Source organism: Oryctolagus cuniculus, chromosome 5, assembly GCF_051225735.1.
Source record: "Oryctolagus cuniculus isolate XC-2025 breed Fujian yellow rabbit chromosome 5, ASM5122573v1, whole genome shotgun sequence".
In the NCBI taxonomy this organism is placed as follows: Eukaryota; Metazoa; Chordata; class Mammalia; order Lagomorpha; family Leporidae; genus Oryctolagus; species Oryctolagus cuniculus.
Window position 1 is genome coordinate 157321862 of NC_142871.1, and position 27864 is coordinate 157349725.

At 53.8% G+C, this 27864-nt stretch overlaps 1 protein-coding gene across 2 annotated transcripts in view; it reads left to right on the plus strand.

Moving 5' to 3' along the window:
- Positions 1-314: 314 nt before the first annotated feature.
- Positions 315-27864, plus strand: part of GFOD1 (Gfo/Idh/MocA-like oxidoreductase domain containing 1) — a 120279-nt gene continuing 92729 nt past the window's right edge. Inside the window, exon 1 of one of the 2 annotated variants that reach the window (XM_002714180.6) lies at positions 315-5661. In XM_002714180.6, the coding sequence (XP_002714226.1) occupies positions 5409-5661 (253 nt within the window). In that variant the 5' untranslated portion in view covers positions 315-5408. The remainder of the gene's footprint in view (positions 5662-27864) is intronic. The other variant, XM_089334439.1, reaches the window with a different exon arrangement.

Sequence of the window (27864 nt, forward strand, 5' to 3'; positions counted from 1 at the left end):
CGGCCAGCTCTCTCGGGGGCTGCTCAGATGTTCCTTCAGATAGATGTTCCTGGTACATGTTGTCTCTCTCCTCCTTTATAGTCCTCTTCCACCAATCCCAACTCTGCTACCCACACGCCGAGTACGCTGCTCTCCTCCAATCAGGAGCGGGATCAGCTCCTGCAGGTTACTGGTTGAACTGGAGGCAGCTGTGTAAAAGTTGTTTTTACTCCTCTCCCAGCGCCATATTGTGGGAGAGCAGATGCATAGAATAAGTCTTAATTCCAGTAACTTAGTCTAGTCCGAGTTGCTCCCCACAGACAGATACACTTTTTTTTAAAAAAAAATATTTTATTTATTTATTTGACAGGTAGAGAGAGAGAGAGAGAGAGAAAGGTCTTCCTTCCTTGTGTGCACAGCAAGAAGCCCAGGACATGGTTCACCCCCAATTGGCCGCAACATCCGGAGCTGCACTGATCTGAAGCCAGGAGCCAGGTGCTTCTTCCTGGTCTCCCACACGGGTGCAGGGGCCCAAGCACTTGGGCCATCCTCCACTGCCCTCCCAGGCCATAGCAGAGAGCTGGACTGAAAGAGGAACAACCCGGACTAGAACCGGCACCCATATGGGATGCCGGTGCCGAAGGCAGAGGATTAACCCAATGCACCATGGCACCAGCCCCACAGATACACTTCTGATCTCAGTGAATTTGCAGTCTGTTCAGACAAATGCACACTAAATGGGTGCATATATAATGTAAGGCAGTGACAGACTCAGTGTAGACAAACAAAGCGGGACAAAGGGATGGGATGTGACAGGGATGCCATTTCAATAGGATGGTCAGCCAGGCCATCTGAGGAAGGGACAACTGAGCAGAGGTGAGCAGTGAGCCTCATGGTGTGTGTGTGTAGGGGTGGGTATCTGAGACCAGAGCAAGTGCAAGGGCCCTGAGACAAGTTCCTCCTGTGTGTGCACAGCGAGGAGCCCAGGTGCTGGGCTGCAGCATGTAGGTGGCTCATGGTAGACCATGCGATACAAGAGGCTGGGGCTTGGGCCAGGCAGAGCCTTTCAGACATGCTGAGCACTGTGAAATTTATCCTATGTGCGGCAGGAACTCACTGGTAGGTGCCAAGCCCGCTGGGCCATGATCCGACTCACCAAAAGGGAAGCCAAGATCACTCTGGCTGCTGGACAGAGAATACGGACAATGGGAGGCAAGGTGGCAGGCAGGTAGACCAGGGACAACGGTGGCTACACCCCACCCCCAGCACAGGGAGCAGTGGTGAACTCTGGATGCAGTTTCCAGCACAACAGGTAGGATGGTGGTGGCTGGCTCCACAGGGTATGAGAATGAAGGGGCCCGATGGCTCCAGGGCTTTCGGCCACCTGGTGGGCTGCCCTGCCAATTACCGGTGAGGGAGGAATGGGGTGGGGTAGAGCTGGAAATGATCAGCTCTGCTTCAGACTTGTTAAGTCTGAGTTGCTACCAGGACTTGGTTTTGTCTTCCATGAAGTGGGAATAATAATATTTATTTTATACCCATTTCTAATGAGAATTACATGTGACCATTTTTCTCTTGCTGTTATGTGGATGAAAGTGCTCTTTTTAGTCATACTGAAGCTGGGGTAGAATTTCCTTTGAAAAAAAAAAAAAACACAAAGAAAAGTTCCTTTTCATTAGCTAGGCATTGCTGTACTTGCACAATTGTCTTTCACATCATGAAATGATATTGGGAGCCAGCGCGGTGGTGTAGTGGGCTAAGCCTCCACCTGCGGTGCCAACATCTCATATGGGCGCTGGTTCTAGTCCCGGCTGCTCCTCCTCTTCTGATCCGGCTCTCTGTTATGGCCTGGCAAAGCAGTAGAAGATGGCACAAGTCCTTGGGCCCCTGAACCGGTGTAGGAGACCTGAAAGAAGCTCCTGGTTCCTGGTTTCAGTTAGGCTCTGTCGCTCCCCCTCTTCGTGGAGGAACGACACTAAGCCCTGCCTAGGCTTCATATCCGAGTCACGGCACCATTATGTCGCTCCCCCTCTTCGTGGAGGAACGACACAGGACCCTGCGCTGTTCTTTCGTCTGCTCGGCCCTCCCCGGGTTTGCTGCTGGTTCTTCCCGGGTTGGCTACTATCCCTTCCACCTCCGTGGAAGGGCGGTTCCCCCTGCCACATTCCCCACTTCCGCAGGGGAGCGGCACACCGCCGGCCGGCTCTTCTCGGGGGCTGCACAGGTGTTCCCCTTAGATGTTCCTCGTAGATGTTCCTGGTGAATGCCGTCTCTCTCCTCCTTTATAGTCCTCCTCTGCCAATCCCAACTCGGCTGCCCACACGCCGAGTACGCTGCTCTCCTCCAATCAGGAGCAAGTCCTACAGTTTATTAGCTGAACTGGAGGCAGCTGTGCGGAAGCTGTTTACTTCTCTCCCAGCGCCATATTGTGGGAGAGCAGATGCATAGAACAAGTCTTAATTCCAGTAACTCAGTCCAGTCCGAGCTGCTCCCCACAGGCTCAAGCTCCAGCCATTTGGGGAGAGAACCAGCGGATGGAAGACCTTTCTCTCTGTTTGTAACTCTACATCTCAAATAAATAAAAAAAAAATTAAAAAAAAATGACATTGGTAACAGACTCACCGACACGGAGCATTTATATAGGTTATGGTAAGTCAATAATCAAAAATGTAGGTTGAAGCAGGCATTTAGACGAGCAGTTAAAATGCCGCCAGTGCAGGCGCCCCGGTCCCACACAAGAATACGTGGGCTTCCCGCCTGGCTCTGGCTCCTGCCTCCAACTTCCTGCTGTGGTGGACCCTGTGAAGTGCCCCGGTGCTGGCTTCAGTGAAAAGCGTTCCTGCTACTCAGGTGGGAAACCTGGCGTTCTGTCCATCTCTGTTTCTCAAATAAATTAAAATTTTAAAAAGCTTAAAGGTGTAGGTTGCACACGTCCGTGCAGAGGATTTCCAAGGCGTCCCAGGTGCCCGCCTCGGGACTTTACAAATACTCACACCATCTTCCCAGACCCTTTGTGGCCTCTGGGTGGGGTTCTAAACACCTGTGGGAATGTTCATTGTGTTCTGCTTCCATTCTCGACGACGTTTTGAGGCTCCCGCACACCCCAGTATTTCCAACATTTTACCCGCGGAACTGCGCACAGCGCAGTAATGTGCCCAAGGTTCCACAGGAGCGCCCTGCTGTTCCCGGCTGTCCTGGCAGCTCCTGGGGCCCGGGTATACCATGCCCGCGCCCTGCGCCCTGCGCCTCGGGCCTTGCCAAATCTGCTGCAGGAGCCCCAGTGCTGATGGCGGCACCCTCTGTATCTCAGTTCTCCCCAAGCCGCTGCCCGCCACCGAGTGCCCTGTCCTCTGTGCCTTTCTTCGGATGACCCGAGGTCAGCCCCGCCGCGCGGCCACTCACAGGCCTTCAGGGCACCCTGCTCTCTCATTGCCACTTGTCTGTCACAGGTCGCTTGAAACCTTTCAAGTGTCACGTTTTCCACTGTGGCATTGAAGCAGACCGAGTGCCTCGCTGAGTGAAAGCAAGAGAGGAACGAGACACGGTCCTCTGACCTCTCCAGAGCGCGTCTCTCGGTTTGGGTCCCCTGTCCCGGTGCCAGGTGGGCGCAAAACGGGCACTCAGTAACTATCCTTTCATTCCTTTAGCACGCGTTTAGCCAGAGCCGGCTACACAGCAGGCAGGCAGTGCAAGAGGTGCCAAGGAAATGGCAGGAAACCAGACAGGCGCGGGGTCCCCACGGCTTCACGGTTTGGGACAAGTTCGCCACGCCCCCGCCGCGCGCCCCGTCCCTGGGTCCCCCCACGATGGCTAAGCGGTGAGGATGCGGAACGAACTGGCGGGCCGAGTGAAGGCGGCGAGAGGCAGCCAGGAGAGGAGCCCAGGCGGAGTTGGAGAGCTGTGCGCCGCACCTGGCCGCAGCCACACGTGAAACCCAGGCGCGAGACGCACACGAAGCGAAGATGTTGGAGACCCGGGCCCCGCGGCGGCCGCCGGCGCATCCCGGTCCGTCCGGGCGCCGGCCTGGGGCGGGGAAAAGCGGAGGCTGCCGAGGCGACAGGGGCTGCGCGCAAGGCGCCTGCCTGTGTGCGGCCGCAGGGGCGGCGCACGGGGCGAGCAGGCGCGCTCGGCAGAGTCCACTCCGTGCTTCAGCGCCCCGACTACGAACCCAGGCCTGTTGCTTACGGGTGTCACCTTGAGCAAGTCCCTCAGCCTCCCCCGGGGCTCGCTGACGTCACTGGTCCACTGGGTTTCCAACCGCCTTAGGGCTGGTGCGAGAATTAAAAAGGCTGAATGCCTGGAAAGCTTCCCCAGCGTGGTACCCGGCACGTAGGAGACGCTCCCGGAGCGCAGGCCGTAATTAGCCGCTGCTCACTCGTCGCCCGGGCCCTGGCCTCCCCCGGGCCGGGGCGCCCGCGGCTGGCTTCCCAGGGTCCGCCCACCAGCCTATTGGGGCGCGCCTGGCGGTGCGGGATGGATTCGCTGGCTTGGGGCGGGGCTTGGAGCGGAGCGAGGAGGCGGTGAGGGCGAAGAAAGGGAAGAAGCGAGGCCAGCGGGAGCCGGACTCGCGGGGCCCGGGCGCAGCGCGCGCGCCCCGAGCGGGTGGCGGCGGCGGCGGTGACGGGGGCGGCGCGCGGCGGCCAATGGCGCGCGGCGCAGCGGCGGGGGCGGGCCAGGAACCCCGGCCGCTGACAGCCAAAGTCGCCAACTCCGCCCTCGTCCCCGCGGGATCCCGGAGCCCGAGCCGGCCTGGGGCCGAGGCCGCGCGAGCAGCGCTGCGAGCGAACATGGCAGCAGCATGAGGAGGCTGGCGCCGGGTCCTGGCCGCCGCGGCCGCGCTGCAGCTCCGGATCCGCGCCTGGCGCGCCGCGAGCCGCATCCTTAGCCGGCCTCCTGGTGGCCGCCGGATTATCTCATTGGGAGCAGAGCGTGGCGTAGAGAGGGGACCCCGCCGCCGAACGGGTCCGAGCCCCGGTAAGGGTGTCGAAGCTCGTGTGTGCCCCTCGCCAGTTGCGGAAACGACCCGGGAGACAGCCGGTGCCGGGCTGCGGCGGCGCGGGGATGAGCCGGCCATGGAGCGGCCTCGGCGGGGCGCACGGAGCCGGCCCGCGCTGCTGAGGGAGCGCCGCCTGAACCCGAGCTCCGCGGGGCTTCGGGCCCTCGGGCGCCCTGGGGGCGTCCCCGCCACTGCCTCCGGGAAGCACAGGAGCCCCGCGTGGCGGACACTGCCGCAGTCATCGGACTGAGGCGCGGACTCCGCCTGCAGCTCGGTGCGCTCTCGGGAGCCGGGCGCCTTGCCCGGCGCACGGCGGCGAGGTCGGCGGCAGGAGCCGCGGGGCAGGACCAGCTGGAGGTGTGTGTGTGTGTGTGTGCGCGCGTGTTCGGCTGGAGATCCGGGCAGAAGCAAAGCCCGGCGGACCTGAGCAGCCATGCTTCCCGGGGTGGGCGTGTTCGGCACCAGCCTCACGGCCCGTGTCATCATCCCGCTGCTTAAAGACGAGGGCTTCGCGGTGAAGGCTCTGTGGGGCCGCACGCAGGAAGAAGCCGAGGAGCTGGCCAAGGAGATGAGCGTCCCCTTCTACACCAGCCGCATTGACGAGGTGCTGCTGCACCAGGACGTGGACCTGGTGTGCATCAACCTACCGCCGCCGCTCACCAGGCAGATCGCTGTCAAAACCTTGGGTGAGTGACCCCGGGGCCCTCCTCCCCAGCTTTCTCCCCCTTGCTGCCTCTCCCAGGTCCCAGCGGGGAACACCGACCGCATGGACCCTGCCCCCGGGGATCTGAGGTCCAACATCCCACATCCCATCTGGAATTCCTTCCCTCCTCGCCCCTGGCCTGCTCCGCCCTCCTGGCACCACCCGGACTCGCTTCTCCACGTGTGCGGCGCGGAGGCGAGAGGAGGAGTGCGTGTGTTGGGAGAGGGAAGTGGAATGGGAACCGGGCTGATCAGAAGCCAAAACAGGGGCTGGGGCGCTAGGCGGCGAGAGGAAATGGTCCCCAGCTGCGTGTGTAGTGCTTGCGTGCGCGCCGGGGAGAGGCGAGTGCGCGCCCACGCACGCCCGCATAAAGGGCCGCACACGTGTCTCGGATTTTCCTGGGGGCGGTGGCGTACCTGCGGCTTTGCCTCTGTGGCACCCTGCTAGGGTCGTTTGTTGAGCGTGAGGTTAGAGGTGTGACAACGGGGCGCTGGGATGGCGGGAGTGGGTCCACGAGAGAAGGTTGTTAGATGTGTCGTAGGTTAGGGGAGACCAATTTGGGAAAACCAGGCGCAGGGGAGTTTAACTTGTGCGTGCAGCCTCCGGGGACTTGGAGGAACAAATCTGAGATTTTTTTTAGCTTGGGCCCTGTAGTTCCAGAAGCATGGATGCTTTGTGTCCCGGTCTTTTCATTTGGAAGCCTCCCCACGGGAGGTGTTCACAGGTGTGGTGTTGACAAGCGCGGATGAGCTCCCCGGACCTTACCGTCGGCCCACCTGGCCCAGCCCAGGCGGCGTTAACAGCTTCCAGCCCGGAGTATCCGCGACTCTGAGGTGCTCCGGGGAGAGAGAAGAGCATGTTTTGTCTGTCACAGCTCTCACGTGGCTAAAACACACCCCACAACCCAACATTGCACCTGCTTGCTCTTCCAAGAACATGGACAGCCCACCTTGGAAAACTGGAGCATGTATGGATTGGGGAGAGAGAGAAAGGTTTTACGAAGGTGGGGTGGGGCATGTGATAGAATTCCTAAGGGGGCTGCCCAGGGTTAGTTTTCTCCTTCATTTTATTCAGCTCCTGGCTTCTGTAGCCTTGTTTCTTTGGCTTCGAATGGATTCCATTGACTCTGGCCAGTCTTTCTTTTCTGTTTGATGCAACATATGTGTTGGTTAGTTAACTTCCTTGCTGACATTGGATCTGTGCATATCAGATGGATTAGAACTATCGTATAGTATGAATCTGTTAGGGCAATTTGTATAAAACCGGTCCGTCTTGTACTTCTGCAGCAGAGGGCATAGCGCTGGTTGTGTCAGGAAGGCGTGTTGTTGCATCGCTTCCTCTGTCCCTGGCAGTGTCTGTCCGTCTCTCTCCCTCACAGCAACCCTAGAGCAGTGGAATGGCAACTTAGGGACAAGAATGTATTGTTTAAAAAATTGCTATCATGTTTTTTATTATCAGGACTAACGTGAATTGCCCCTGCACAACCAAGCTTGAGAGGCGTAGTTGACTTAGTTTAATAACTGTGACTGGGGAAAGGGATTTGTCCATGTGTTTGGGGTAGGGCTTTTCTTTTTGTAAAACGGGCCCTTGCTGGTTATTCAAGGTAGCGTGTGATTACAGACAATGTGAGGACACTGGATTGAGGCGTGGCCGGGCTTGAGTCTCCCGCTCGACCTCATCTTCGCTGGAAAGTCCCTGGATGAGACTCTCCTTGGCTGCACCTGCGTAGTTGTCTTGGTGTACTTTGTAGTCTTGTTTAGGGAGTCCACACTCAGCACAGGAAATGAGAAAACCCAAACAGTTGTCAGACTGGCCTAGTTGTTGGGGGTTTGTAGATAGTTCTGTTTGCCTGGAACTGAAATTGAGCCAGCTTTGCCTAGCCCTGGTGGGTTGTCCTCCTGGGAAAGCGCTGGGCTTTGAGTTGCTTGCCCAGCAGAGGCACCAGATCTGTGGCCCTTGCTTCTGCTCACGGGGCTATGCAGGAGTGGGGCTGGACTTCCCCATCGCTTGAACTTCTGTATCTACCCTTCACTTCCGAGTTTCTTTGAAATCCCTACTGGGTTAACCAGGTGTCTACACTGTCCAAAGCCGACTCTGAACAAGCACCTCCTGTGTGCCAGGCAGTGTGCAAGGTGCTAGGAAAAGTCCCCACTTCAGAAGCCCAGAGCCTGTCCGCCCTCCTGTGTCCCGAAAGCCGCTCTGGAACCCCGTGAGCTTCAGCCAAGGTGTCCTACAGGTGTTTCCTTGAATGGCCCTGTTGGCTCAGATGCCCACGCCTCTGTCAGGAGCCCTCCTCCCCTTGTGGGCACCACTGGCCATAATTTGTCCTTAGAGTCTCGACCTAAGGATTACCGCCTCCTGGAAGCCCTCTCCTTCTTCATCTCGGCCCCTGGTGCTTCTGTGTTCTCAGCACTTGGTGCCACCACCATTTCTAGCACCTACTTTAATGTATTTGAAAAAAAAAATAGTTTCTGCGGTGTTTTGAGTAAGGTATATATGCACAAGGTACCAATTTCCTTTTAAAAATGATTTTTTCAAAAGGCAGAGGGAAAGGAAGAAGGAGAGGAAGAGAGAAAGAAAGAGAAATATCTTCCATCCTCTGGTTCATTCCTCAAATAGCCATAATAATCAGGGCTGGACCAGGCTGAAGCCAAGAGCCTGGAGCTCCACCCAGGTCTCCCACATGGGTGACAGGGCACAGGCACTTAGACCATCTTCCCTCGCTTTCCCAGGTACATTAGCAGAGAGCTGGATGGAAAGTGGAGCAGCCAGGACTCGAGCTGGTACTCCAATATGAGATGCCGCCATCACAAGTGGTGGTTTAACCCACTGTGCCAGTACAAATTTGAAATGCTATAAAAGTGCATCATAAAAAGTTCTAATCTGGGGCCGGTGCTAAGGCACAGTGGGTGAAAGCTCCAGTCTGCAGTGCTCACATCCCATAAGGTCTCTGCTTCGAGTCTTGGTGGCTCCACTTTTTGATCCAGCTCTCTGCTAATGTGCCTGGGAGAGCAGCAGAGAATGGCCCAAATCCTTGGACCTCTGCACCTGTGTGGGAGGCCCAGAAGAAGCTCCTGGCTTCGATTCAGCTCCGCTCCGGCCATTGGGACCATTTGAGGGGTAGACCAGCAGATGGAAGAATTCTCTCGCTGTCTCTACCTTTCTCTGTAAAATGTCTTTCAAAAAAATGAATCTTAAAAAAGAAATATAAGATTTTCTAGCTCAAAGATATTAGAAAAAAGAATTCCAGTCTTCCATCTGGCACTCAGCAGTCCCAGGGTTTTATGTCTGCTGTTCAAGGTTTTTCAAGGCAGGATTGATAAGTCCATGTGAGAATTTCTAAAACCTTTTTTTAAAATTTATTTTATTTTATTTATTTTTTTGAGAGGTAGTGTGGACAGTGAGTGAGAGAGACAGAGAGAAAGGTCTTCCTTTTGCTGTTGGTTCACCCTCCAATGGCCGCCGTGGTTGGCACGCTGCGGCTGGTGCGCTGTGGCCAGCGCACCGCGCTGATCTGATGGCAGGAGCCAGGTGCTTCTGCTGGTCTCCCATGGGGTGCAGGGCCCAAGTACTCGGGCCATCCTCCACTGCACTCCCTGGCCACAGCAGAGAGCTGGCCTGGAAGAGGGGCAACCGAGACAGAATCCAGCGCCACGACCGGGACTAGAACCCGGTGTGCCGGCGCCGCAAGGCGGAGGATTAGCCTAGTGAGCCACGGCGCTGGCCTAAAACCTTTTTTATACATATACAATCAGTGCCATTTCAGTCACACTGAAGTGTATGTGACTTTTTTTGTGCCACAGTGTCAGCCTTGGAAATTTACATATAACAATTGCAGTGTTATCTTGGCGGGTTTTATCTTTTAACTTTATTTTATAAACAAATACACATAAAATATGTATGATATACATAATATATGCATATGAAACTCAGACTGTGGAAACATCCTTGTTCCCCTTTTTGTCTGCAAATATTTCATCGAATGGATAAATCAAAATGCATTTAACCGGTGCCCTGTGAGTCATCACTCAGTTCCCTTCCGAGCCTTTGCTTGTTCACTCGTGGACAGAATCCTCTTGAGCCCTGTAGTTCTGCACACACACGGGGCTGTTTCTGTGGGACCTACGAGTGGACTAAGAGCTGGTCAGAGAGCATGTGCTCATTTCACTGAACAGACATTGCCCAATTAACTGGCGCCTGCAATGACACTGCATTTTGTCTGTTTCCTTGTGTGCCTCTCTCTGCAAGCCGCTTGGCTGCTCCGTACCTGCAGGTGGCAAGGGTGGTTTTGCTTACCTTTGTGTCCAGAGCAGCTAGGGGCTCAGGGCCAGCACAACTCCCCGGCCAGCCTTTGGGGTCAGTGAACACCCCCCCCCCATCTCCAGTTTGTGCCCAGCTTGCAGACTAACCCACTGAGCCATGCAGCTGTCTGCCTCGGTCTGTCTTGTTTATCATATGCGCCAGTCTCTAAACAGCTGGGACAGCGATATCTATTTGTCTATCTAATCTCTAGTAAGTGGCACTTCAACAAGTTCATGAATTGGAATGAAAAGATAAGTTAATTTTGGCATAAAGAATTTTGAGGCCGGCGCCGTGGCTCACTAGGCTAATCCTCCGCCTTGTGGCACCAGCACACTGGGTTCTAGCCCCGGTCAGGGCGCCGGATTCTGTCCCGGTTGCCCCTCTTCCAGGTCAGCTCTCTGCTATGGCCAGGGAGTGCAGTGGAGGATGGCCCAAGTGCTTGGGCCCTGCACCCCATGGGAGACCAGGAGAAGCACCTGGCTCCTGCCATCGGATCAGCGCAGTGCGCAGGCCGCAGCGGCCATTGGAGGGTGAACCAACTGCAAAGGAAGACCTTTCTCTCTCTCTCTCTCACTGTCCACTCTGCCTGTCAAAAAAAAAAAAAAAAATTTTGAATTCTGGTGCCAGCATTGTGGCACAGCAGGAGTCACTGCTGGCATCCCAGATGGCTGCTGGCTCCTGTCCTGGCTGCTCTACTTCCAAGTCAGCTCTTGCTAATGCACCTGGGAAGGCAGTAGGAGAGGACCCAACTGCCTGGACCAGGAAGAGCTCCTGGCTCCTGTTTCAGCCTGGACCAACCCTGGGTGTTGGGGCCATTTGGGGAGTGAACCAGCAGATGGAAGATCTGTTTCTGTGCCTCTTCCTCCCTCCCTCTCTCTAACTTTGCCTTTCAAATAAGTAAATAAATAAATGTTTAAAAATTTTTTTTGTGAAATCCATGCATATGAGGAGTCTTCAAAAAGTACATGAAAACCCTATGTGTGGATTTAAAACATTATTTTGTACCAAAATAAATTTCTTTTCATCCCTTTTTCTCACAAACTTCTTGCAGTCCCACATGCATGTCACACCATGTCACTCTCTGCTTTCCCTCTTGGCCATGGCTCCGTGTCCTGGGACCGGTGGCCTGGCAGCCATGTGGGGCTGTTGCTGGCTCTTGTGGCATGCCAGCCACTTCTCTGACCCTGGGCCTTCTCACTGACCTGCTGTAGCCTGCAGGGTTCCCCTGCTATCCCTTGAATAGCTGGCTTATTCTAGAGTCCCAGTTCCAGTGTGATTTTGGGGGAGAGGGCTCTCTGGACCCCTCCCTTGCAATCCAGAGTGACTTGCTCAGCTCCCGCTCCTGCGCCTGTCACCTCGGTCTCTTCTCGGTGGCACTCTCTCTCTCTCTTTTTTTTTTTTAATTTTTTTTGACAGGCAGAATGGACAGTGAGAGAGAGAGACAGAGAAAAAGGTCTTCCTTTTGCTGTTGGTTCACCCTCCAATAGCCGCCGCGGCCGGCACACTGCGGCCGGTGCACAGCGCTGATCCGATGGCAGGAGCCAGGTGCTTCTCCTGGTCTCCCATGGGGTGCAGGGCCCAAGCACTTGGGCCATCCTCCACTGCCCTCCCTGGCCACAGCAGAGAGCTGGCCTGGGAGAGGGGCAACCGGGACAGAATCTGGCGCCCCGACCGGGGCTAGAACCCAGTGTGCCGGCGCCGCAAGGCGGAGGATTAGCCTAGTGAGCCGCGGCACCGGCCTTGGTGGCACTCTCAAAGGTCATGCTTTTACTTGCCTGGCTGTTTTCTTATTTGCTGTTTGTCTATGCAGCTGGAGTGTGAGTTCTTTGAGGGTGGGGCCCTCCTCTGCTTTGCTCACCCAGGCAGCCTTATCTCCCCTAGACAGTGCCAGGCACCTGCTCACCTAGTGGACTCGTTGTAAATATTTGTTGAATGATGCCTGAATGCATTTTCATTGCATGAATCCATGCTGGGGGAGGCAAAAGGTTATAACCAGGATGTGTCCAGTAACGCACAGCATTTTTTGTCCTCTGAGCAGTAGTAGCCTGCTGCCTTTCAGACTCTCAGAATGTAGATGTCTGGGTGAAACCTCAGATGCAGAATTCATACCTGGGTCTCGGGCCGTGCCGCAGTGGGATGGCCAGCCACGAGAGACGAGACTCCCCTCTGCCTTTGGGAGAAGACGGTCCTCGCTGTGAGTAATTACCTGGCGGGGAAGTGTGCCAACATAACTGCTGCCTCGCGTGGCAACATCTGCTTTCCTGATCCCTGTCCTAGTTTTTGGAGACAGCAGCACGTGCTCTGGGGTTGATGCCTCTCTGTGGGAATACCAGGCTCCTTTGGGGTGATGAGTAAGGCTGCAGGGTTTCACTGGGCTTTGATGTTGCTGCACAGTGAACTTGCCCCAACTTGTTTGGAACCTCTGTCCTTTCCCGTCCTGCTGGCTGGTGACAGCGGTCGGTTAGTGTGGAGGCGAGCTGCGGGAACAGAGGTGATACAGGGAACAGAAAGTGGACGGAGATGGACGTTGCTGGCAGGCACTTGTGGTTGCAGCTGGGGCTGGACAGTCACCATCCTGAAATCCCACCAACCCAGCTTGTCCACTCCTTCCTTGAGGTGTCGCCCGGAGCTCTTCCTGTCTTAACGCTGTGTGCAAAAGGGGATTGCATTCTTTTTCTTTCTGGCTTCCTGGCCCCAGGAGGAGGGAAATGATTGAAATGACTCTGGTCTATCAATTTGGTGCAGAGTTGAGGAAGCTCTTGGGCATTCAGTAAATGAAAGAAATTGCTGTTTCCTGCTAGGGCTGGTGCAGCGTTGCCAATCTCTTCTCATCCGCGGAGATTCGGTACAGATGAGTGATTATGTTGTTGATGGTATCTGGCTTTGCACATGGACCGCTCTGCAGAGGTTTGAAATGAGAGTGAGAAGACGCTAAGTGAAGAAGTTAGACATTCTGATTTCTGAAATTGGAGAAGAGCAACAACAACAAAAAAAGTGGAAGCAAATGGCATGTTTTAAGGGTTTCACCAAGAAATACTTGGGCATCAGTTATGTACGTTGGTTCAGGGCAACCTTTTAGCCCAGCTAAGACCATCATTATATAAGAAGTTAACCAGCAAGGGAGGGTGTCTGGCCTGGTGTTTTAGACCCTGCTTGGGACCCTGCATCTCATGTTGGAGTCCAGGGTTTGAGTGCTGGCTCAGCTGTCTGTGCCAGCCCCCTGCTAATGTGCACCCCAGGAAGCAGCAGATGATGATGGTCCTGCCACCCATGCAGGAGACTTGGATTGGTTCCTGGCTGCTGGCTTTGGCCTTGCCAAGTCCTGGCTATGGCAGTCAGTTGGAGAATGAATCAGCAGATCAGAGATTTTGGTTTTCTGTCCCTCTGCCTTCCCACAGTCTACCTCAGATTTATTTATTTATTTGAAAGGCAGAATTAGAGAAGGAGAGACACAGACCATCCATCTGCTGGTTCACTGCACAAATAACCCCAATGGCCAGGGCTGGGCCAGGCTGAAATTAGGAGCCTGGAACTTCATCTGGGTCTCCCATGTGGGTGCTGAGGGCCCAAGTAGTTGGGCCATCTTCCTAGGCTTTCCCAGGTGCATTAACAGGGAGCTGGGTCAGAAGTGGAGAAGTTGGGACTCAAACTGGTACCCATATGGGATGCCAGCGTTATAGGCAGGGGCTTAACCTGCTATGTTACGACAGTGGCTCTGCCTTTCAAATAAAATGAGTTAGTTGAAAAGCAACTAACCAATGATGGGAAAGGATGACAGGTTATTACATTGTGAATTTGGGAGCACTCCCCATCCTTCCCGAGCCTCAGCTTTCTCATCAGTAAAATGGGGCCATTGAGACTGTCATATAAAGTTGGTCTGACGATTAAGATGCTAAGAAGGTGTGAAAAGATCTAGCCTGTGGCTATCCCCACCCTGCTTATTTTTAGAAAGGGAATGTGGGGGCTGGTGCTGTGGCGTAGTGGGTAAAGCTACAACCTGCAGTGCCGGCATCCTATATGGGCGCCAGTTCGAGTCCTGGCTGCTCCACTTCCAATACAGCTCCCTGATAATGGGCCTGGGAAGACAGTGGAGGATGGCCCAAGTGTTTGGGCCCTGTACCCACAAGGGAGACCGGGAAGAAGCTCCTGGCTTCAGATCGGCGTAGCTACGGCCATTGCGGCCATTTGGGGAGTGAACCAGCGGATGGAAGACTTTCTCTCTCTCTCTCTCTCTCTCTCTGCCTTTCAAATAAATAAATAAATCTTTAAAAAAAAAATAAAAGAGAAGGGCAGGTGGCTAAGCTGGACTTCAGGTGTCGTATTTGCTGCAGGTCTCGTACAATCGGGCCTGCGTATCTGTGGGTCCCACATCTTCCTCCTGCCACGGTGTGGGGGGTGCTTTGCAGAGTGCTGCCAGGACCACTCAGCTGGAAGCCGGCAGGGGTGCAGGGATCACTCAGGGTGCCCATTTTGAGCTGGGCCACACTCCAGTGCTCACTGCCGGGACACAGATTTGGTTGATGTTTTTATAAATGTGGGCATCACTTAATTATGTGGGGCTTTTGTCCACTTATGAAATATGCATTTGATTTTTCACAGCTTTTATAATGACAGTTGTAAATTAGTGGAAAGAAATGATGATCGTGTAATGATCCTCTTATACCAACAATTATCATAAAATAGGATATATTAAATAAACACATGATATATAATACAAGATATCATATTGAATATCAGGTACATGTACCTTTAAATTATAGTATCCCCACTGTGAGGGATTTGTTCCAGGACTCCTAGTGGCTGCCTGAAAGCATAGATAGTAGTAATCCCTAAATATATAATGTTTGCCTATATGTCCACATCTGTGCTAAAGTTGGATTTATAAGTTAGGTACAGGGGCCGGGGCTGTGGCGCAGTAGGTTAATCCTCTGCCTGCTGTGCCGGCATCCCGTATGGGTGCTGGTTCTAGTTCCGTCTGTTCCTCTTCTGATCCAGCTCTCTTGGGACAGCACTGGAAGATGCAGTGGAAGTGGGCCCCTGCACCCGCGTGGGAGACCTGGAAGAAGCTCCTGGCTTCAGATTGGCCCCACTCCGGCCGATGCTGCCATTTAGGGAGTGAACCAGTGTTTGGAAGACCTTTCTCTTTGTCTCTCCTTCTCACTGTCTGTAACTCTACCTGTTAAATAAATAAATAAATAAATCTTAAAAGTTAAGTACAGTAAGAAATTAGCAATGATAACTATGGGCTAGAGCATGATAATATCTTGTAATAAAATGATGTGAATATGGCCTTTCTCTCAAAATACCTTATTGCACCGTTCTCACTCTTGTGAGGGATGGGGTGAAGGAAGTGGGATGAGTGATGAAGACCAATTTCTAGCTTATGAAATACCCAAGAGTAGCCTATGTCTGGAATTTTTCATTGAATATTTGTGGGGCGGATCAACGGCAGTAACGGAAACCTTTGCAAAGGGAAACCACCGATAAGGGGGACCACCACGTGTGAGGGGTACGTAGGGGAACAGGCGGGGGCCCGCAGCCTGGGGTTTCGGGGGCGTCAGTTGCGGGTCTGCAAAGCTTTCCCAGGAGCCTCCACGTGGTGTGAGTTGCAGGCCCAGATGTTGCTGGGAGGCTCAGGTCCTGGAGGGAGCCGGGTGTCGGGAAGAAGCCGGAGGCCCCGAAGGAGGAGTTCTGTCTGCAGGCTACCTTCCTGCTGGAAGCTGCCACACGGGCTCTTTCCCCACCCTGCCGGCCTGCCCCCCCAGATTTCGGCCTCTCCAGCCCCGACAGTCACGTGAGCCGGTACCTTAAACTCTCTCTGTGGAGACAATCTGGATGTAACACTGGTTTGACTTAGGATTTTCAATTTTTGATGGTGGAAAAGCGTTATGCATTCGGTACTGGGAATGTTGACTTGGTCTTTCCCCTGGCCAGGATGGTGAGGTCCCGAATTCTCCTGTGATGCTGGGCCATGGCAGCCAGTGCAGCTCCCAGGCAGCTCTGTGGTCACCTGGGGGAAACCCCTCCTCGCGCTGCGAGCCCGGATGCACGGGAGGTCAGGTGCATTCGACGCGATTTCCACTTCAGCACCCAACTGCACCCTACCTCCGGGAGTGTCTGTGTTTATAAACACAGGTCCTGCCAGCTGTGTTTCTCTGGAGCACCCTGACCGGTGCAGAGCTTGCTAGGTCAAGACCACATGGCCAGGCAAGCTGAGTGACAAGACACATGGAGGTGGCATCCCCCAGGGTGGATCTGGAAAGACTTGATGGAGGGAGTAGAGCTCTGGTGAGCTCAGCGGGCAGGGGTGGCCCCCAGGAGAGCAGTGAGCTTCTGAGCACCTGTCCTGGAGGCAGGATGACCTTGAAGGTGAGCCTCTCTCTTGGTTAAGGGCAGTGTTGGGAGAGAGGCTGTCACATGTGACCTTGGAGAGCCATCCTGACATAGCATCCCAGCCACTTCTACACCTGTCCAGGGGTTTTGTGGGGGAAGCTGGCCTCTAGGATTTGGGCAAGTCTTGGATGCCTTAAGATTTCAACTACTGTTGTAGAGTATTTTTAAAAATGCAGAAAAAGTAACTTTAAATGATATGAAATTTTTTTTTAGAATTTTCAATTTCTAGTTGTAATAGCCCTTAGGACATTCACATGGACTTTTAAATCACATAAAAGCCACCAAAGAAAACGATACTTTTTTGAAGTCCCAAATTAAATTGGTTTGCAGCTTCAGCGTTGCATTTTTTTAAAAGTAGCTTTATTAAGGTGTCCTTTCTATACCATAAAACTCATTCCTTGTGATTCCGTCAGTTTTAGAAAACGTATATAGTTGCACAACTATCACCACCAAAGATTTTAGAATACTTCCGACAGCCTAGTAAGTTTCCTCATGGCTTCTTCATGGTGGATTCCTACCCCTGGCTCCAGGTACCAATGATCTGCTTGTTGTCTGTAGTTTGCCTTTCCTATAAACTTCATATTAATTAATATACAGTGTAGCCTTTGGTGTGTGAGGTTCATCACATGGCATGAGGTTTGTTCACGCTGGGTGTGGCAGAAGCCATTTTCTCTGCTGTGTGATGGTCCACCGTGTGGAGACACCACAGTTTACCTGTGCACCATCTGATGGACACTTGTATTTCTTCCAGTGGCTAACTGCTGTGGTGCTATGAATATTTGCATGCAAATCTTTAGTAGATCCTTGTTTTTTCATTTCTCTTGGGTAGACAGCTAGGACTGAAATTTCCGACATGTATAGTCTGTACGTATTTAACTTTTTTTGAAGCTGGGAAACTAGTTCCCAAAGCAGTTGCACTGTTTTGTATTCCCACTAGCGGTGCGGGAGCGTTCTGCTTTCTCCCCATCAGCGCCAGCTTCGTATTGTCAGCCTTGAAGACAGCCGTTACAGTCGCAGCGTAGAGGTATCTCATTATAATTTTGATTTGCATTTTTGTATTGACAAGTGATGTGCTCCTTTTGTGTGTTTACTAGCCAGTCATTCATCTTCTTTGGTGAAATGTCTATCCGAAGCTCTTGTCCATTTCCAAACTGGGTTATTGTCTTCTATTGAGTTGCAAGCATTGGTGTTTTGATTTTTGCCTTTGGTTGGAGTGGGGTTTTTGGTAGAGGTTTTTGGGTTGTTGTATAAAATTTCCCTTAATTTTTGATTTTGGAAAAATTACAAGTGGGCTGATTCTGCAACCCAAGTGAGAGGGGCTTTGCTAACGCCCCACTGGAGCATCTTGTTATGTGGAAGAGCGAGGTGGCCACGTGGGGGCTGCCGACGCCTGGCGCTCTGCCAGGGCCTTTTCCAATTTGCAGGGCCTCTGTGGTCTCCCAGGGTCATCCAACCACTTGATTTGCCCAGTGTCTAGAGAGTGTTTCTTTTTTAAATGCAGCAAATACCGTTTGGATGCCTGCAGTACCGTGCGAATGATGGTGAGATGGTGTGTGAATGAGTCCCCATGGATTCAGGCACGATCTTTGTCCTTGAGAGGAGTGTGCGAACCCAACAGCGCATGGGGTAGGTGGGCCAGTGGTTGCACTGCAGTGCCAGGAAGATTTGCCTAAGGACATTGAGTCACATCCCCAGATCAGCATCGGAGTAAGGGTCAGCTCCCTGGCTGGCTGCTCGGTGCTGGTCTAAAGGGGCTGCAGAAGCCAGGAGGAAAGTGAAGAATAGAATTCCCCCCATAGGAAGTGCTGCATGAGAGGCCGGCCGTTGTACAGGAATTAAGGTGCCACTTGGAACATCCAATCACGGTGCCTGGCTTGGAGTCCTGACTTCGCATCTGATTTCAGCGTCCTACTAATGCATGCTCTGGGAGGTGGGAGGTAATGGCCCAAGTACTCAGGTCCCTGCCACCCACGTGGGAGGCCCTGGGCTGAATTCCAGGCTCCCAGCTTCTGCCTGGCCCAGACCCGTCTGTTGTGAGCATTTGATGAGTGAACCAGCAGATGGGAGAACTCTGTGTTTGTCTCTTCCTGCCTTTCAAATAATACAATAATAATAATAATATAAAAAAGGAAGTGTGTGTATGTGAGTGGGAGACTTGCAGTGGGGTAGGGCCTGGGAGACGCTGCTTCCAGTGGAAGATGACTTATTGATCCCAGTCCACTGCCCAGTGTGAGGTTAGCGATGAAGTGCATGGGACCAGTGGGAAGAGGCCACTGGGGCGGCAGTGGTCCCTGAGGAGGGAGGGGCCTTGCAGACAATGGCTGCTGCCCGACAGCGAGGGAGGAGGGGGTTCTGAGCTGGAATGGTCGGGGGAAGACCTTGTAAAGGAGCCGGACCTTGAACGTGTATGAGAGGAGCGGGTGGGATCGAAACAGTCGGCAAGGAGGGTGCAGACATCTCCATGACAGCGAGTTCTCCTCAAGGCGCCCTGGGCTTGGAGCAGCCCCCTGGGAGACAGCGCGGCTTAACAGGGTCCAATGTCCTCCACGGAGTCCTTCCTCAGTAGCAAGTGCCGCTTGCATCTTTTCCCTCAGATCCCCGTGGTGGCAAATGACAGCGCTCTGGGGTCGGTTGGCGGGCGGCCAGGAGGAGCCCCCGGGGGGAGGAGCCCCCGGGGGGAGGAGCCCCTGGTGGGGAGGAGCCCCTGGTGGGGAGGAGCCCCTGGTGGGGAGGAGCCCCTGGGGGGGGAGGAGCCCCTGGTGGGGAGGAGCCCCTGGTGGGGAGGAGCCCCTGGTGGGGAGGAGCCCCTCGGGGAAGGAGCCCCTGGTGGGAGGAGCCCCTGGTGGGGAGGAGCCCCCGATGTGAAGAGAGCTTCAAAATCAGTTCAGGGAGAAGCTGTGGGAGGGGCGTTGGCCAGGCCCGCTCAGGGGGAGCAGTCAGCTTAGAGGAGAGGTGTGGGGGGGTGGGGCTGGGCCCCTGATTCTGTGCTGACATTGGGTCGTGGTGATAGCTTGTGTGCCGTGTCGTAGTTTGGGGTCTTCAAAAGGTCCTCTGGAAAAGTGGATTACGGAAACCACTAGGCATGCACGCATTTCAGTTTTTTTTTTTTTTCCTCTGTGAGGCTATTTGTTGGGCTGATTAAGCGACTGCTGTTGGGATGCCCACATTCCCTATCAGAATGCCTGGGTTCAAGTCCCAGCTCCGCTACCAGTTCTAGCTTCCTGCTTAGGCACAGCTTAGCAGGCGAGAAATAATGTGTCAATCACTTGTGCTCCTGCCACCTACGTGAGAGACTTGGATGGGGTTCCTGGCTCCCCATTTCATCCAGGCCCAGCCCTGGCTGTTGGTGGGTATTTGGGGTAATGAGTCAGTGTATAACAAACCTCTGTCTGTCTGATTGTCTTCAAATAAATTAAATAAATGAAAGAAATTTCTTCCAAAACAACCTTATTTATTTATTCAATTTGACAAAGCAGAGTGAGCAAGTAAGCTAGCACTTCATCTGCTGGTTTATTCTCCAAATGTGTACAACAATCAGGACCAAGCCAGGGACTCAATGCAGGTCTCCCACATGGGTGGCAGGGACCCAACCGCTGGAGCCATCACCTGCTGCCTCCCAGGGGTTTGCATGGACAGACCTGGAATCAGGAGCCGGAGCTGAGATGCAAAGCCAGGCACGCTGATGCAGGGTGCTGGTGTCTTAATGGCATCTCACCCGATAGGCACACGTTCGCCCGTGAACGTACCTGTCCCATTTTCCCACATTTTATAGAGTACCCTCCCATATTGGAGCTCCTTATGGTGCAAGGCTGCAGGGCGGGGCTGGGCTGCAGGTTACAAGGTGGGTAAGGGGGCGGTCCTCACCTCCGTGGAGGGCGTGGGCAGGAGACACTTGGTGAGGGTGGGTGTGAGGCTGCCTCGCCATAGTCTGGTGTTGTGGGCGATGGCTTTCGGAAGGGGCTGCGGTGGGAGAAGGAAGAGTCAGTTCTTGACTTGGCATCCTGAAGTTGACGGACAGAGCCGCTACCATAGCCAGGCTTTCCAAAGACACCCCCCCTCCCCCCCCCGCAGATGGGACGCGTGTGTGTCTTCATTGCTTTGTATTCAGAGCAAATCCCTGGTGGAACTGGCTGGGGGTCTTTTGAGAGCAAAGTGATGTGCCTGAATGCTTTCTCTCAACAGGGGAAAAGTCAGCTGGATTTAAGAGGTCATCCCATCTGACCTCAGGAAGCCCAGGGAACTGTGGGGGTGGGCCTGTGTGTGTGTGAGTTGGTGGGGCGGGGAGGGCACGCCTGGGTTAAATCCTAGGCTTGCCTCCTGCCGCATGGCCGTGGGCCCTTCCCTTATCTTGTCTCAGCCGCAGTGTCTGCATCTGTAACACAGGGATGGGAAAAGTACCCGGCTCAGCCTGCTGTTGGCTTACACAGGGTATTGTCTGAAATGAGTGCTCAGTGAACATGAGACTGCTGCCTACTCACAGGTGCTGTCCAGTCATTCTGTCCTTGAGCAACTGTTGAGTGCCACTGGTGTACCAGACACTGTCTAGATCTGTGCTATGCAATCTGGTAGCCATCGGCCCCATAGGGTTCTTTACGTTGACTCAGTAAAATGCAAAAATGCAGGTCCTCACTTGTCCTAGCCACATTCCAAGGACTCAGAGCACACGGGGCTAGCTGGCGGCTACCATGCTGGCCTGTGCGGCCTAGAGCATCTGACTCATCGCCGGAAGTTCTGTCTGGAAGCACTGATTTCAAGCCTAGGGAGAGAGCCGTGAGCACAGCGGTCACAGTGCTTGATGTAAGCATGGGATTCTGGGAAACCTAAACTTCTGGGTAGGTTTGCTTTTCTGCTGGGAATAGAATGATAGAGAATCTATGCATTGGGTTTTTGGTGTCTCAAAACTAATCATTAGAAGTTTAACAAGGTTTGGGCTCAGCCCTTCTTGATTTGTTAGTAAGGACTTTTTTTTTTTTTAAATATTTATTTATTTATTTATTTGACTGGTAGAGTTACAGACAGTGAGAGAGAGACAGAGAGAAAGGCCTTCCTTCTGCTGGTTCACCCCCCAAATGGCCACTACGGCCGGCACTGAGCCGATCCGAAGCCAGGGCCAGGTGCTTCTCCTGGTCTCTCATGTGGGTGCAGGGCCCAAGCACTTGGGCCATCCTCCACTGCACTCCCGGGCCACAGCAGAGAGCTGGACTGGAAGAGGAGCAACCAGGACAGAATCCGGCGGGCATATGGGAGTCCGGCGCCACAGGCAGAGGATTAGCCAAGTGAGCCATGGCGCTGGCCCTTTATTTTTATTTTTTTAAAGATGTATTCTATTCATTTGAAAGGCAGAGTGACAAAAAGAGACAAAGAGATCTTCTGTCTGTCAGCTCATTCCCCAAATGCCCACTACAGCCAGGGCTGGCCAGGCCTAGGTCAGGAGCCAGGGACTCCATGCAGGTCTCCCACATGGGTGGAAGGGGCCCAAGTACTTAGCCACCTTCTGCTGCTTTCCCAGGTGCGTTAGCAGGGAGTTGGATTGGAAGTGGAGCGGTTCTTCTTGAACCACTTGGATTAGCACCCTGCAGCCGCTCAACCTGTTTGTCCACAATGCTCTCCCCAGGGCTCTCTTAGTAATCAGAGACGTGCTGTGGAAAGTGTCCTAAATTCTCTGGGATGTTGGGAACCGGCTACTAAACCAGTGGTGCTCCACCTCCAAGCGGCTTCAGGTTTGTCACAGACATCAGGGCAGGAATTCCGCCTTTGCTCCAGGACAGGCCTTCCTGGCCCCTCCCAGCTACCCTGGGGACCAATGGCCTTTTGGTCCAAGTGGAGACAGCCGCACAGGGAAACAGAGGCTGACGGGATCTCGAGCAGAGCAGGGAGGGGAGGGCTGGAGGCAGGCCCCTCCATCCCGCAGGAACCCGTGTGGGGACACCGAGGACTCGCTGAGGGCTCCGTGAGGAGTCTGACTTCAGCATAGGTTGCGTTTCCTCTGGAGCCCACATGGCGTGGGACCCCGGGGAAACGGGGGTTCTGAGTTCATTCATTCTCTCTCTGCCTTCTCCCCCTTCCATCTGAGGGGAAAGACTAAATAAATCCTAAAGCAGGAGGCCTCAGCCAATCCATAAACGCTGTTTTGCTTATTATCTTTGCCGTTGCTTTTTCGTGGCATCCCATTAACATTGTGAAAGCAATATCCATCTGTGTGAGTGTTACTTAGGGAACGGGAGCCTGTGGGGAGAGGTGAGCGTGCACCTGCCAGGGTGTGGGCGCACACAGGCCCAGGGTGCCTCTGCCTGCCCCTCTCTTGTCTGCAGCCAAGGGCAGAGGCCTGATCCCCTGTGAGTGAAACGAGTCCCTGGGGGCTCTGCTCAGCTCCCACGTGAATGTGAATGAACAAAAATGGGTGCTGGAAATGAGACTGTGTGTTCTGCTCTGTCTCCCTCGTTCCCTTTTCCCCGATGGAGCAGGGGCATCAGAGGGGAAAAGGCAGCAGCATAAACATGCAGGGGAAAGCGCCCTGTGGCTCAGTGTGTCTGGGCCTCTGCTGCCTCCAGCACTGCCCACACGGGACATTTGTTTACAGCCCACGAGGCTGCTCTGGGCCAGGCCTGGGGATGCCGCCTGTCTGACTTAATATGCACAGGCGGCACTCACATCCAGGACACAGAGGCTGCCAGGCTTCCCTGGGAGGCCTGTGGGTCCCACAATGCCGCGTTTGTCTTGGGGGCTGAGCTCCAGCAGCTCAGCCTTGCTTGAATGCAGGCGCCGCCATGCAGAGCCCGCGGTGTGCATGGGCGTCCCAGGAGGGACGAGCCCGGGTGGGCGAGAGTCGGCCTGGCTCTGTTCCTTTCCAGCCACCAGCCCCGGGCAGGATTCCACGTACAGATGGGTCCCCTGTGGTCAGTGCAGGGCCGGGTCGGGGACTGCACTGGCTCAACCTCCAGCAGCATCTCCCAGCTTGGGTATTTAGGTTTCCACACTAATGGACCTCTGTACTCCCAGAGCACCTATAAGGTGTAAGGCGATGTTCTAGGTCATGGGGGTGAGAAGAAGTCAAAGACGGAAGAGATGGTATTCCTGTGGGAGGAGCTTATCATTTATACAAAGCTGCTGGTGGTTTTTGAAAAGAGAAGAGCAACTAGCATTTTAAGGAGTATGTGGTGCACAGCAGGTCTGGGGCCAGACATGGTGAAAGTGTTGCTCATGTCCACGTCCCAGCCAGCCTCAAGGTGGACATTCAGGGTTTGCATCTCTGCGAGTGAGAGACACGACTTCGCAGAGGCTCCACGGCCCGTGCCGCCTCGTCAGACACGTGCTGGGGTCCCATTTTAGCATCTCAGGTGCGGACGCGTCCTAGAGCGCTTTTCTTTCTCCAGAGTGGGAGAATAATTGTATGTCCTTGCAGTGAGAGCTTGGGTTCTGTGAAGTCCGGTGACCTTGTCACGTTCAGGTTGCTAAGCAGAAGCGGTAGCAGAATGTGGCTGAGGTTTGCCTGACCCTAAAGCATGCGTGTTTTCCAGCCCAGTGTGCTGCAGGATCAGCGGCCCCTGTGAGCAAAGGCCATGCGGTTTCGCTGGCAAAGTAGGAAGAGGGGAAGGGGTGAGGGAACTCGGCTCACGCCACCTACTTCCATAGCTGAGGGGACAGTGGCCCCGGGGCTGGCAGTGCGTGGATGCGGGCTCTTTGCAGAACCCGTGGAAAATACGTGATGTGAAGAAACAAAGCATGGAGTTCAGAACATTTTCCTCCAAATAAAGTTATCTTTTAATTGCATGTTTCCATGAGCTTTTAAGAGCTCCCTTGTATCAGGCAGGATGTTGAAAAATTGAGATGCTATTTAGCAATCTTTCCTTCCCTGTTGATTATGACTCATTTTTTTTAAATTAATTTTTGTTTATTTGAAAGGCAGAGTGACAGGGGGAGAGAGGGAGAGAGAGCCATCTTCTATCTACTGGTTTGCTCCCCAAACGGTCACAATAAGCAGGTCTGGGCCAGGCTGATGCCAGGAGCCCGGACCTCCATCTGCGTCTTCCACGTGGGATGCACTTGGGCCATCTTCCACTGCCTTCCCAGGTATACTAACGAGGAGCTGGATCAGAAGCAGTACAGCCGGGACTCAAACTGGTGCTCGTATGGGATGCCAGCGTCACAGGTGGTTGTTACACAATGCTGGCCCCTTGACTCATTTTTTAAAGAAGCCAAACTAAATTCCAAGCTGTTGCGTGAACCAGGTAGATAAGTGTGGCACGATGTAATGTCTCCATTTGCGCTGGTGTGTTTCTGTGCTAAGGGTGATGTTTTTGTCTGCGGGGATCATGAGGGTCGTGACGAGTGGCTGCTTTTCTGTCCCGGAGGGCTGTAACAGGAGACACAGGCCACTGTGTCCCTGCTAGGCTGAGCCCTGGGAAGTCCCAAGTGCAGGCCTGTGTGGCGTTGTTATTGTCACAATGCCCCCTGGCAGATGAGAAGCAGGGTCTGTGGAACTCCACGGCTGACCTGGATTCGGAAAGCAGAGGCGAGGGCCCCACAGGAGGAGAAGCAGCGTAGACTGGACCCACACGGCCCCCGGGGCAGGCTCGGACTGAGTCACTCCCCAGCTGCTAATGTCAAAGGAGAGATTCCTTTGAGATTCCGCTGGGGGCTGGGTGTCTGGGACAGGAAGCCACGTGGCACCGTGGCATTGTGGAAGGAGAACTCCCTTTGTGATTAGAACACCTCAGCCAGGCCTTGGAGGGGGCTGGCTCCTGACAGCTGAGGGAAACTTACTCTCAGAGGCACGGAGTGGCTTGGCCGTGTGCTCAGAGCTGGTGGCTGGCAGCCCCGCCAGGATCGAGCCAGCCATCCGGAGAGCGTGCCTCTCCGTCTAGGCCTCGCTGAATCTCCTGGGAGGCCTGTGTTTCTCCTACAGAAATAACCGAAAAGAGTTATGAAGAAAACGCCTGTGTGCACGGCGGTGTTCAGCGAAGCCTCATCTAGAATTAGCGAAACCCCAGAAGCAAACATGAATGGTCCCCGGGAGTGGAACACGTGGGGAGATTGGATAAATACTAGTTGACTGAATACTGAACAATCATGGGAATCGTGGAGTGGGAGACTGTGGCCAAACGGGAGAAGTTCGTCCTGTGTAATTATAGGGCAGCGAAAGGACACGGGGGACACCCTGCCCCGCCCCCCACCTACTCCCTCGCCCAGCAAAATGAAAGTCCGACCGGTGACAAACCCAGATCTTAAAGGCAGTTGCTGCAACGTTGTGGGATTATGAGTATTTTTTTCTTCTCCGGATTTTTAATTTTTTTAAAAAAACATGGCCATAATGGGAAGAGGAGTTGATTTTGCAAAGGAAGGGGCATAAGCAGGGGCAGGTGGCTTGGTTGGGTGCCTCTCTTGTGCTCAGGCGCTGTGACCCTCTGGTTGGCCAGAGGTTAGCAGCAGTCTTCTAGGAAGAGCGAGAAATTAAAGCAAGCTCTGGGGGGCTTTGCTGCTGTTTGTTTATTTTTTAAGATTTTTATTTTTATTTATTTGAAAGGCAAAGTGAGAGACAGACAGACAGACCTTTTATCTGCTGGTTCACTCCCCAAATGGCCCTAATGGCAGGGGCTGGGCCAGGCCAAAGCCAGGAGCCTGGAACTCCACTTGGTTTGCACACATGGGTGCAGGGGCCCAAGCACTGGGGCCATCATCCAGGCACATTAGCAGGAGCTGGATCGGAAGTGGAGCAGCTGCGACTTGAACTTGGGCTCATATAGGATGCGGAGTTGCAGGTGGAGGCTTAACCTGCTATGCCATGATGCTGGCTCTGGGTGATTTATTTATAATTCTTTTTTTTTTTTTTTTTTTTTTTTGACAGGCAGAGTGGACAGTGAGAGAGAGAGACAGAGAGAAAGGTCTTCCTTTGCCGTTGGTTCACCCTCCAATGGCCGCCGCGGTTGGCGCGCTGCGGCCGGCGCACCGCGCTGATCCGATGGCAGGAGCCAGGAGCCAGGTGCTTTTCCTGGTCTCCCATAGGGTGCAGGGCCCAAGCACCTGGGCCATCCTCCACTGCACTCCCTGGCCACAGCAGAGGGCTGGCCTGGAAGAGGGGCAACCGGGACAGAATCCGGCGCCCCTACCGGGACTAGAACCTGGTGTGCCGGCGCCGCTAGGCGGAGGATTAGCCTAGTGAGCCGCGGCGCCGGCGATTTATTTATAATTCTAACCTTGAGTGGCCAGAACCCAAACCCTGTTGGAAACAGCTGGTGTGGTCCCATCGGCTCCCTCTGCCTCCTCAACTCGGCCAGGCTGGAAAGTGAAGCTCTGGTTGGTGTCCGCACAGAAATACAGGAATGATGTTGTTGTAATGCTTCCGATTCTTATTTCCCCTTTCCTTTGCAGGAAGGTTTCTTTTTCGTGTTCTATAAATATTTAGCAGTGTTAAGCCCCGCTTCTAGAAAATACATCATTCTCTGCCCGAAGTTCCTGCCAGGGCCTGTGTGAGGCGCTGTGCAGCCTGCAGGATGCCAGCTTGGGAGCCTGGACAGCCGGTCCTTGTCCCAGCACGGCAGCTAATTAGCTGCCTGACCTTGGGCAAGTGACCTCCCCTCCAGAGACTCGCTATAACTGTTAAATGCAGGCACTGACTTTTTTTTTCTTTTTCTTTTTGAGTCCCTTCTGGTTCCCACCTTATGTGTCTGTTCTCGTAACTCAACTTTAAAAGCTTGCCACTGACAGGGCCAAATTACTTGGTTTGGTAAATATTTTTAAGTGCTGTTTTATCACCGTTGCTGTCACAGGGTTGATGAACTTGGCTGCTGCAGCTTTTTTTTTTTTTTAAATCACTTATACAAACATGCTCAGCTCTGCTTTCCACGGGAAGCATTCTTCCCTTTATCTGACGGGCAAGAGATGCATTCCAGGGGCAGATAGCATGGCAGGTGGGGCTTAGCCAGACGGCTGCTTGCCAGTAATGCATGTGTGCGTGTGTGTGAGCATACAAAGGGTCTTCAAAAACTTCATCACAAATGCACGCTGTTGGAAAACCATGCATGGGATTTGAATTTTTATGCATCAAAACGAACTCTCTTCATTTTGTTTCCCACTCAGTTTTTGATGTACCTATGTGCCTCTGTGTGTGAATATGTGTGTGCATGTGTGTATTTTTTTTTTCTTTCATGACGCTGCTGAGAACACATCTGTATGGATAGCTGCACCTGCCGACTGCCAAGTAGGCTGTGGGGTTGAGCGTAATTTCTGGGCATACGTTTATGAGAACGGTGGGCATCTGGGGGCAGCGTCTTCTGTGGGTGCCTCCTGGCACTAAGGGATGATGTCATTTTGCCCACGGAGAAGTTCTGCTCCCTTGGCAGCCAACCCAGGGGCGCTCTGTTCCACGCAGCTCCAGGTCAGAAGTTGTGTGGTGGACAGTTTGTAGGAGGCCCTGGGGAGGGAGGGGGTGGAGAATGAGGAGTAGCAGCTGCTTTGCTTTCCCCGTGGGCACCTGCTGAGGCCGGGACTGCCC